Source organism: Temnothorax curvispinosus, unplaced genomic scaffold, assembly GCF_003070985.1.
Source record: "Temnothorax curvispinosus isolate PA1 unplaced genomic scaffold, ASM307098v1 QBEX01010373.1, whole genome shotgun sequence".
NCBI classification, from domain to species: Eukaryota; Metazoa; Arthropoda; class Insecta; order Hymenoptera; family Formicidae; genus Temnothorax; species Temnothorax curvispinosus.
In genome coordinates, this window is record NW_020220153.1 from 130,673 (window position 1) to 142,932 (window position 12,260).

The 12,260-nt window shown below is 36.9% G+C and overlaps 2 protein-coding genes across 4 annotated transcripts; one reads left to right on the plus strand and one right to left on the minus strand.

Annotated features, from left to right (window-relative positions):
• Positions 1-1,230: 1,230 nt before the first annotated feature.
• LOC112460180 lies at positions 1,231-4,844 on the plus strand. Its single transcript, XM_025024762.1, has 6 exons — positions 1,231-1,317; positions 1,779-1,904; positions 2,399-2,610; positions 2,698-2,887; positions 3,050-3,604; positions 3,696-4,844. The coding sequence occupies exons 1-6, from the start codon at positions 1,231-1,233 to the stop codon at positions 3,873-3,875; spliced, it is 1,350 nt and encodes a 449-aa protein (XP_024880530.1). The 3' UTR covers positions 3,876-4,844.
• A 90-nt stretch (positions 4,845-4,934) lies between these two features.
• Positions 4,935-12,232, minus strand: LOC112460169 (myeloid leukemia factor). 3 transcript variants are annotated; one of them, XM_025024732.1, is made up of 7 exons: positions 12,020-12,231; positions 10,033-10,198; positions 9,613-9,907; positions 8,782-8,932; positions 7,161-7,253; positions 6,374-6,433; positions 5,567-5,656 (listed from the first exon to the last, which is right to left on the minus strand). In XM_025024732.1, exons 1-6 carry the CDS (start codon positions 12,070-12,072, stop codon positions 6,415-6,417), a joined length of 777 nt encoding a protein of 258 aa, XP_024880500.1. In that variant the 5' UTR covers positions 12,073-12,231; the 3' UTR covers positions 5,567-5,656; positions 6,374-6,414. The 3 variants fall into 3 exon arrangements, with proteins under 3 accessions (XP_024880498.1, XP_024880499.1, XP_024880500.1); XM_025024730.1 differs by lacking the exon at positions 6,374-6,433 and having other exon boundaries at positions 4,935-5,656; positions 12,020-12,232; XM_025024731.1 differs by lacking the exons at positions 6,374-6,433; positions 7,161-7,253 and having other exon boundaries at positions 4,935-5,656.
• Positions 12,233-12,260: the final 28 nt, after the last annotated feature.

The window sequence follows — 12,260 nt, forward strand, 5'->3', positions numbered from 1 at the left end:
GCGCAAATAATGGCGAAGTAGCGCGGAAAAAGCAAAAGGAAACAAAACGAGGAGAAGAAACGAAAAGCCTTGGGCACGTTATCGGCGCGAGATAATTGCATCCTTGCGGTGCCGCTGTACGCTGTATTAGAGAACTTCAGTCAAGAATGACGGGTATATCGCGATCACGTGGAGAAACGCGTTAAGTATGACAAGCGTGGTGGGCGAGGGATCGAAAGGGTGGGAGAGGGGGGGGGCACGACCGAAAGAGCGGCAGGGACGAAGAGGGGCTGCCGAACGTATATAACCTTACGCTCGCGTCCCACCTCTCAGTTCTACTTGGGGTTCGGATACGTGAAGTTGCCGAACAAAGCTCGCGCGGAGAGAAAGTTTTTATTTGTTTGGTGTGCTCGTTGTATGGGTAAGTGCGAGGAGGCGTCGTTCGATCGGAGGGACGCCCGCGCGGATCTCGATCGACTATTATCGAGATTCCGCGTTGTCGTTACTCCGCTTTTCTTTTTTTTCCCCCTCTTCGAGATCTTTTGTATTCGGACTGATTCGGACGAAAGAGAACGCGCAATTCTCCGTGTCGCGGAAACGCATTTCCCTCTCCCTACCCGCAAAACCGTCCGTGAAGATTCTCACACGCCCTTTTCCCTCGAAGTCATTGTGCCTCCCCCTCGCGAGTCATCGATGACTCTCGTCTCGTCTCTCGTCTCTCGCTCGTATATTCGCTGCCGCGCGCATTAATAACGACGGCGAGTAACGGCGCGGCGCGAACGGAGTTCGCCCGCGCAGCGAATGTAAATAACGAGACGATTGTCCTCGGTTAATCTGCCCTTTCCCCCCCCCCTCCCACTTTCGATTGAAAGGGTCTGGAGGGGGAGAAGGCCGCCTGAATTCCTGATGTCCCCTCGCGTTTTCGCTCGGTCTCTGACCACTTATTATAGCTTATACTTAGCTTGACTGATAGATCCCTTTTGAGGGAGAGAGATATCGGCTCGTTTCCCCATCAATCGTACGGAAGCCTTTTCGCGACAGAAATTCCGCGGGCGAGATTTTCCTCGCGTCTCCGTTCGAGAGATTTTGCGACGCGAGCATACACGGACGGGGAATACGGGGATCCCGCGGATCCCCGTGTCACAGCGAAGGTCGCAACGATCAGACACGTGGCACGCGCCACGTATCTATTTGGTCGTGTATTGATTCGCCACGCGCGTCCTCTGAGCGTACACACACCGCCTAACCGCCATGTTGGATACCGAGCCGACGACAAATCCGATCCGCTTCTCCGGACTCATCTCGCAGATCTTGTCTTATGGCACCGTGCTGATCCGTGTGCTCAAATAGCAGTGGACTTACGGTAAAATCGCGAACGTTTTTCTCGCGCTCGCGCGCGCGCGACCACCCGGGGGGAGGTGGAGTAACGTCGTCGCGTCTTAGCGTTGCGTCGCAGTTGGAGTCCAACTGTGTATTTTGCTCCGAAGAAAATAGTATTTTAAACAGATACGAGATTGTCCCGACAGTACAGAAAGACATCCTTGCAATCTTACTTCTAAAGCGCGCTGTTGAACTTGGTACATTCTGTTCCTTCCCTTCCCCCCTCAAAAAAAAACTCACGCGAGAATCGTGGCCTACTTAGGGAAATAACAAAAATATCTTTGCAATCTTGCTTCTAAAGCACCCCGGACAGCCAAGTCTGTCGAAAACCGATTTTGCTAAGTATCTGCTATCAATTTTGTCGGCACAATAAAGATCAGATTTGATGCCGGTTCTGATATATCACATGATGTCGGCAGAGCGCCAACACAAATGTAACAGAGTCGGCTAATATAATCAGCAGATTGGCGGAAGAAATAAAGCACATCCCGCAGGAACCGTCCATGCTCTGCGCGGTTTCTGTTGCCAATCCGCTGTCTGATTACGTTAGCAGACTCTGCTGACAGAACATAAGCTGAATGCGGATGCAGTTGATATCAGTCTGCTAACTGATGCATATCTCCATATCTGATCAAATCTGTTACCAACTCAGACAACATGCATGTCTCAAATCGGGATATATGACGTCTTTAAGACGTTTTCTGTCCTAATTTAAGACATTGTGTTCACTGAGAATCAGCCGTAATACTCCTATCATTTTTCGTTGTTGGGCTTTCTACATTGTCCTCTTTCTCCCCAGTACGAAGATCTTTATTCTATTTCACTTTAAACACAGAAAAACCTATGTACATAGATATGTAATTAAAGAATAAAAGATAGAGAATGAAAGACGGATTTGTTTTGTATGTTGAACGCAGAGCGAGAGAAGAGTATAAAACACGGAGAGAGCCCTGTAGAGCCAATAAGCAGCTGCAGGGACGAACATGGCTTTGTGCCAACGGTTGGCCGCTGGGGCAGCGAATGGCCGAGTTGACTCGAGACGGCAGAGATATGGTGCCAGCCACAGGGGCAGGCACGCGGGCCCTGGATCAGGGGTGTTCCGCTACCCCTGCCGGTCTGGGCCCATTACGAGTCACCAGCCCTGACCGTCTCCACGGTCGAACAGTACGAGGAATTAGCAGGCAGCGTTGAACTTGAAACGCAACGCTTATTGCGTGAGCATCGCTATGACACTATTGGCAATTTCCTCAGGTATGTAACGCCTTATCTCGTCGTTATTCTTCTGATGTACCTTACCCCTTCTTGACACAATATAAAGTTGCAATGTTGATTACGCAGGTTCTACAGGGACTACACTGCAAGTGGAGAAAGTGCGCTGGATCGATTCTACCGGAAATATCAGCCACTAATAACACACGAACACCATACTTGCGTCGGTCTTGGATTTGAATTATTACATCGATTAACAGGATTGAATAAGCGGTTCCCAGGAATAGCAAGTGGCCTCTACTTAGTATCTTGTGAAGAGGTAAGATATTTCCGAGATATTTTTCGTGCCCTTGTTTCGATACGATAATATATAGCGCGATGTTCGATAATTTGGGAAACCCAGTCTTTTTGTCACCCAATATTTGTGAAACAGTCCAAATTACTAGTAATATTTATGAGAAATATCAATGTTTTGTTGCAGACGATTGGTGATATCGCCGGCTATGTTGGCGGTCCACCAGCGGCAGATAGCGGCGAGAAGGAGCATGTCTTAGTGTGCCTGAAAATCGAGATTGGCGAACGCCGCGGCGTCATGCTACTCGATCCCGGTTACCACGTAGCGCGCGTTATCACTGTGATGGCCGATAAGTTATACCCTCACACGGGCTGGTTCACGCAATCCGATGAGCCGACCTGTAAGAAAGAGTACAACTACTGTCTGTGTGCCGACGATCCCGATTATGTCGAGTGGCACGAGAGAAAAACTCGACCTGGTGCCTTGGAGACGACGCAAGTCGCTCTCATTTATGTGGCAAGGCCATATTTAACTGCCATTGACGTTACGGAACGTAGAAACTTGGTTTATAATCAGAGAAGTCTCCTTGCCAGAGATACTAAGGGTCACGTCACCGCCGGCATATATTTCCCCGTCGTACTAGATATAAACAACAGGCAGACCTTCACGATTTTCTATCAGACTGGAAACGGGAAGAAGCGAGTCAAGATGGAGTTCAACAAGTTCTGTGGTTCGCGTAAGGTACGACTCTTGATATTAATCTCGAGGTTAATATCAGAATTGTCTTCGGGGACATCTTGAAATGTACAGCAGAAATATCCTTTGTTTTCAGATAAATCCTGACACTGAGGAAATGGAGATGATAGCGGAATGTGCTCGACAACTCAATATTTCGCAAGATATCTTGGTAGATATCCTCTCTGCTCTGGCCACTGTCATGAGCAATTCATCATTTGTGGCGCAGCTGTTGGCTATCAACGCGACAATTAACACCTTAGCAGAGGACAATTAACAAACCGAAATCACTCCAACCAATGGAGCGTCGACACAACGTTACGTTTTGTTACTTCTTTTGCCCGCTTTCCTCTTACGTTCTTTCTCTTTTATTATCTCTCGTAGCTTATTTGTTCTTTTATTTGTCATAGTTGCGCTTTGTTACAACGCTTGTATACTTGCACATATACAGAACGAATCACGTGATTTTGCAAACTCCTCACTTTTCAATTAGCTTGAATCTTTTATACACTGATAAATCGATAAGTACAAAGAAAACAATTATTTAAATTTTAAATTGATTTAAGCAGTTGTATACTGCAGAAGTACGTCGATACTTCTGTTAGAAGGATATAATTGTTAACTTATTATTTCGCGTATAAAAGTATTAATCGTCAATCCTAAAACAGACATGATTCACTCAGAATGCATGATTCAGCTTTTATAACAAAGCGTTGCTTTTTTACGATAAGATTCGTAAGATATTTCCGACAATTCTAATATTGTTTTACGTATGCAATTCAATGAGAACATTAACAGATGCGATCGAGTGGTCTAAAATATACACGGTTTTAAACCTGATGATTTTATATATTTGCTTTTTCTCTAGAATGCAACGCGAAGCTGATGAAGCATTTTATTTTTGTAACTAAAAGATTTTTAAATGTTATATTTTGCTTCTTTTTACATTTACTTTTATTCTTGGATATGTAAGTTTTTTGGTTCTATGGTAATATAACAGATCGGTGTGCTAATATTTTCATTGAAAGATATTGGCACTAATGCAGTTAATAGATTACTATTTATGTAGAAAGGACTGCACTGAAATTTATACATTGGTACAAGGGATATTTTCGTTCTGTCGCGTGCGCGCGCCCGCGCACGTCGTTTCTTTAGAATAAAATAATACGTATACCTTTCAATTGTAAACACAAAATTTGACCTTATTTGAATAAATTGTTTGAGGGAAAAAAATATTGTCTTAATAATACCCCACTTTCCACTTCAATAAACACGCCTTCCATCATCGATACGCGGGTTTAGAAAATCGATTAAACAAAACATCCCAAGTTTAGAATACATTTCAAACAAGAAATTTATTTGTAATTCCCTTTACACTTTCGAATATATTTAATTGTACAATAATGAAGCTAACAGAAACTGATCAACTATCGATGGATGTGACATCTTTGATTATATAATAATAAATATAGTATTTTAAGACACAGAATATTATTATATGGAAATAACGTATAAAAAATTGTGTGTACTAATCTTGTTTGATTAACGGCAAAAGTTTGAGCTGTATTTTAAAAGTTTATTTCCTTAACACTCTCGACAACTAAGATTCTATAGATCTACTTAAATAAATATCGGTATATAAAAGAAAAGAGAGAATATTGCTGAGAGCCTTACTGAATTTGGTTTAAATAGTTACATATGTCAAAATAATAATGCTTATTGTGAGCGAATGAGATAACAATTTTTAGAAAAAATAATCCATACAATTTGCTTAGGACGTTAATGATTGTGAAAGAAAATATATTTCTAGTTAGTTTAAAGTAAAGCCTCGTTATATGAGGCTCTTGTAATGGGGATAGAGTAAAGTACGAGTTATGGATAGTAGTTCGAGACATTTTCTATTTGTCGCTAGCGGGAACAGCGTGACGCTTATTACTAACTTGTCTATCCGGCTTATGTTCGCGTTTTCGAGATCCTGACGTAGACGGCGACGTCGGTGATGCTTCTTCAGCTTTCGAAGCTGAATTTGACAACGCTGCGGGTTCTGGAGTTTTGATGCTGCAAGCACATAAATCAATACATTTTTGTATAACATGATAATCGACAAGGGACGAGTCCGATTGAAGCATATGGATAGTCTATAATTCTATATGATAACACTGTTACTGCGAATTTTATTGGGCAACGTTTCGATGCAAAGGGAAGAGAAACAAGAAAAAAGAATGCACAAGCGAGATAAGCGAATCATGCTCTTGCTCTGCATTAGTGTGAAATTACTATAACTTGTTTTTTTGCAAAATTTCTCAAAAATAAAAAAATATGTACCTATATGCACGCGTGTATATCAAATTAACAATGTATAAAATAAAAGATGTATGTCTACAAGCGGATATGAAACAAATACAATATTTATATTTATGTGTATACTTAGTAAGAATTCAATACAACCTTAATATACCACTATTATGCTATATTTAATGTATTAATATCACAACTAGAATCGACTGTGGATATCGTCATTAAATTGGAATTATTCTCTAACTTAAGCGTAGAAAAAGTACATAGTAACACTTCTTTCTATTATAATACAATAGAATTACATTAATTGCACTTCATTTCAAGTAAACGATATACATATCTACACCTTTCTAATATCGAGATAGACATGGAAAATATTACTAGTTGAAACATAAGTGCTTGTAATTACGAATTAGTGCTGAAAATGGAATTGAAACAAACAAAAGGAAACGATAGAATAAAGCGCAACGTACTTACGTTGCATAAGCGTCACTGGTGTATACTATGCTTTTAACTTATTAATATTTGCGGCTGTACCTGCAATACACACATAAGACGGTATATTCTGTATCAATCTTAACAGACTCGCTGTATTATGAATTACGTGTTAGCACATTTTGTAACTTAAGTATGATTAAGACTGCAACATTGATAATAATATTTATACCGTCCGAAGAATGAAACGCGCCATAAATTAATTTAAAAAAATATGACATTAGATAATCATAATTTAACATTATGACAATAAAAATATCATTGAAAATTGTATCCTTACTTAGTATAATAGAGTATAATAAGATATATAATATACTAACAGAGTATATCTATATAATATAAAATATATAATACATATGTTAAATGTTATATAAATAGATATACAATAAGATTATAAAAGTATACAATAGTAATAATATTTTTAAAAAATATCTCAACGTATTAAATGTCTTTCTTGATATATGTACCATATTAGTGTAAAATCTGATTGCACAAAAGAGATATCACTTATTAATATGACGAAACATAATTATTAGAGACTGAGGATTATCTCAATTTATCAATATTTACTTAAGTATGTATATATCTAATACAAGAACACTGCAATGCATTTTTCTTTCTTGTGAGATATATGTACGTATAAATGATTTGACATGAACGCTGACAGAGTTAAATTATGAAGTAAAATAAACTTGTCTTTTTTTCAAATATATTTTTATACAAATTAGAAGTTTTAATCTTTAATGCAGTTAATAGAAACTAAACTTACCTTGAAGAGGGAGACGAACTTTTTGCTTTTAAAGGATTTAACGATCTCATAGCACGTTTAGTGGAAGGTATCCATCTTCTATTAGAATGTCGACTATAAAAGTACAGGACAACGAGACCAATATAAATAAAAGAAACAAGAAACATATTCCAACAAAAGGACAAGTAACAAAATAAAGAACGAAGTTACAAGAGTAAAATAATAATGCTATATAAGAATATTTTATAGATGTAGGTCATTAATTTCCATAAAGATCAACAATTAAATTAAATTTTTCTTATTTGCAATATTAAAAAAGAATTATATATAAATAAATATACAAATTGAGTTTACTTATACCTAATTTCATTCTTATTTACTTATAGATTTAATTTCTACAACTTTTTGTTTTATTGTATAAAATATAATAGAGAATGTGTATATCCAAAAAAGAAATTAAGTAAAAATAGATGTTGCAATATATAAATCCATACATGCTTTTATAATAATATATATATTGAAAAGCAGACATGCATATATTTCTTTCAAAGTTGCATACAGAAAGAATGGAGATGTATAATAATATCATAATATCATGTAAAAAGAGGAGAATATATATATAAAGCATGGCCACACAAAAAATAAAATCTTGTATTTCTATTTATTATTTTCTGACGTGTCTATTTCCAGTTCGTATATCTGCTGTTCAAATATAAATTTTGTCAATACTTTTAAAAAAAATACTATTATTAAAGTTAATTAGTTAATTTTATTTTACAAACAAAATTGTTGCTACAAAATTTAATATCAAATAACGTATAAAACATTTGCTAAGATACTTCGTAGAATGCTCAATATTTGCATTCAGATTAATTTAATTTGATGAATGTATTGTAGCTAGATATATTAATTATTAATTTATATTTAAGACTCTTGAGTACTCGCGGCCATGTTAGATTGTGACATCAGAGACGAGAAATGACACGCTGAGAATTCTTTGCCATTTCCAAATGAAAAGATATTTGCATAAAATAACACTTCAGATTATTTCAGCACACTTCAAAAATACTCCGAGATCTATCCCTTTCTCTTATCAATTAACAAACAGCCGTAAAATAAATGTAATTCGAAACCTAGTCATGCGCCTGCACTGGCCTGCACATAAGCCTACATGACTATACTTGGTATTCATCTTCATTTTACGGCTGTTTATTAACTGTTAAGGGAAAGAGATAGTTGTTCAGAGTATTTTTGAAATGCTGAAGTGATCTGAAGTGTTATTTTATGCAAATATCTTTTTATTTGGAATTGGCATACAAGAATTCTCAGCGTGTCATTTCTCGTCTCTGATGTCACAGTCTAACATGACCGCGGCGAGAGCCCAGAGCCTTAAACAATTTTCTGTTGTATATATCTTCTTTTTTTCTTTAAATAATAATAATTGAATAATGACACTGTACTGTGTAGATAAGAATAAAGCGAGGAATTACGACATTATAAAGCGTATGATCAAGATAAGTGCACCATGCAATTTTATAATTTACCAATGCAATAAAACACGATTTTTATATACCCTACCTTTGGACAAAATTTTACTTATTGCATTATATATTTTTTAGTCATTCTTTTCTAAGGTACTAACCTGGCTGGTATATCTGTGGTGGATGGTAAAGCTAATTGCCTTGGCTCTGGAACTCTGACACTACTAGCAGTACCTGAATTTGCGCCCTCAATTGCACCAGCAACACGACGTGTACGTGATTGCCACTCGCGATTAAAACTCTCTGCTTCTTCTACAATAAATATGAAAACAAACAATTTATTAACAGAAGCAAAATGAGTGTGCGTGTGTGTGTGAATGATTAATTAAGGTCGTTCGTCCCTGACAATACTGTGTCAAAAGTAGACAATTAATACAACACGAAGTCCGACGAATCTGTGCTAGGTTTTTGTAAATATGATTATAGTTTTGGCTGGAATTTTCTACATTATGCATGTATGTATCTTATATATAACAGATATATAAACACTAATATGTGCTATTAGATCTTCATAAGTCTGTCTTCATTAACTGTCATATATTTCCACCGCTATCAGAAAAATTGTGTACTTTACATATCAATTCCTTCAAAACTAGACGATCAAAGGTCTTGTATTTTTGTAAGAGTATTTTCACAAGTCCCTTTTATCGTCTTTTTATTTTTTATTAAACTGTAGGATTAGTATGATCGCTGCAATGATATCGATAGAAATGATATCGGAAGCCGTTTTTGTACCTGCGGTACATATAAAATGTGCTAACTTTGACTTTCATTATTTCAACTTCGGTACAGTCAATCTTTTTCTAATTGTACACGTGTGTGTAAATATTACATTAATATGCTGTTCAAATCTTATAAGATTCCTAATAAAACGGGTTTACAAACAAACTACCTCAGGTTTTCATTATTTTTAAGACTACAAGGAAAATTACCTTCGTCAAGATTAATAAATTCCTGTCGTTCTTCTTCATCGCCATTTCGCAAATTTCGCTCCCTTTCAAGGATATGTGCCCTCTCACCAATATGATGACCAATAGCCAATTTCCTGGTTCCGGTGCGAGAATCGCTTACGGTCTTTTTAGTTTCTTTGATGCCGCCGGGAGCCGTTGTTGTAGACATAGTCTCTTGATAAACCTGTGGCCGACCATCGGGACCACTTGACATGGTCATTACCGATTGGCTCATGAATGAGTGACAACTTCCATTACTTGTCGCCGCCATGTTGTTCTGTACATTAAATATAATTTATAAATTATGTATATCAAAGTTACATAGAGGTAACACAATTTTAAACTGTTAATGATTATTATTATTAATAACTTATATGATCAGTTATCTTTGATTATACTTACAAAACCAAATCTTCCAAAATTAGGATCAAACAGGGCAACTGGCATATTGTTAGGAAGTCCTCTACCATAAGGCATAAGAGCGTTCTGTCCCATCATATCGAACGGATCAGGAAACATGGAGTTCATCATGTTGTTCATCTGCCTCATGGTATTGTGCATGGACGATCTATTGATTATCACAAATTCAAAATTCATATATTTTCATTTTCAGATTTTTACATTTATACATGGCATAGATTGATTGCTATGGAAGTCCGTTTTAATTGACACAAATCACATGTATATTAAAGATAAATAGAAATTAATTACTATGTTGCACTAATAATTTAATACATTATTCTCACTGAATATTGTCAATATTGAAAGCTTTCCAGCAAGTGACACAAGTCGACACAAACGTTTTATCTTTCTTTTTTGGCAATGAGTAACAAAGATAAAATGAGATTTGTGTCGACTTGCGTCGCTTGCTGGAAAGCTTCCATTGTCAATATTTGTTAATTCCATGACTGCAAAACATATTTGTTTACAAATAATCACAATTATAATATAATTATAATAATTTTAAATAATAATTATTTTCTTTATTTTTTTGTTTACAATATAAAATATTGCTTATCATAAAAATATCTCTAACGAATCATTGATTAAGTCTCACATTCACAACAAGAAATAAAATCAGCTCAAAGATTTATATTTTGTGTAAAATATTCCATAAAGTAAAAAAGTAGCTATATATATGTATATGTCGTAGGCAAATGGTTAGGAAAATAGCTTTTAACTAGGCAAATGCTATCTGCCTGGCTTTCAATCAAATGGCTTTCGTTTATTTGTGTTCAAATGCTATTTTCCTAGGCAAATAGCATTTGCCTGAACGCTTTTTAGGAAAATGGAAATAAATTGTAGGTAATTATTCAGAATAGGGCCTTTTCCGAATTTTGATATTTTTTGCGGATCTCTTGGTAAAAATCTTTGTAAAAATCTTTCCCAACAACTGGAAACATAGTGCGCCTTGCAAAGTACATGTGTGAACTTTCCACGCGTGGAAAGTGGTAAACCCATGTGACATCTCATCTCGTGTGGAAAGTGTATACGTGGAGGCAGTAGGTTCGGCCCCCCTGCGGGGGACTCCACTATCGTTAAACTATAGATACATAGGCCACGTTCCGTAACGCGCATATGCGCGCATTTTCTATAGTAAACGTTACGTATGCTATACATAAATACGCGCATATGCGCGTTACGGAACCCAGGGTAAGTGTGCCTTGCAAAGTATATACATACGTGAACTTTCCACGCGTGGAAAGTTGTAAACCCATGTGGCACCTCGTCTCGCGTAGAAGCAGAAATATGATATAGTGGGAAGGTTCGCGAGTACTTCGGTTTACAAAAATATTTTTTTGATCGCAAATTGTTGAAAACAAGATTTTTTTACTCTGTACCTTTTTTTGAACAAACTATGACGTAACTATATAGGTATTCTTAAGTTGAAATTTCTGAAATATAAATGATCTATTTTCTATTATAAAATTATATTAATATTTGCCTACTATTACGTTCTGTAGTAACTTACGATAATTCCTTCGCGTAAACAAGATTTTCCTTTGCGTAAACCGGATTTTGTAGTAACTTACGATAATTTACTCCACGTAAACGAGTGAATTATCGTAAGTTACTACAGAAGTAACGCTCGCGTAAACGTAGTATACGACATATATATGTATATTTATATATTGCATTTACATATTTAATGCTTGAGTGTTACCTATTTTAAGAATTAATTTGATCTTACATATTTAAAGAAATCTAAACGATATGCCTTTGTCGTAGATAAGTGACATTTAATTTCGAGGCAACACACTGTTAAATTCTAGCGATGCATCTGACAGGTCCCAAGAGCCATTGCTCCCAAATAGTACTGCGATCCTTCCAGAATGACATACATGTATACATATTGATACATACCGTGAGAAATTATGGTGGAACTTACCCAAATATATTAAAGAGATCATCCTCGTTCATGAACGATCCAAACATCGACATTTTGCGGGATGCCTTGGTCTTGGGATGCTCGGGGATTCGAAAAATTCACCTGCACGATCAATAGAAAGTGGATTTTCGACTCTACGCGTAACGTATGTACGAGAACGGCCGAAGATCGCGACCGAGCGTGAGCTTGAGCGCCCCTTCGCTCTCGTGGAAATTTCCAGAACTGGGGCTCGATTCTCTAT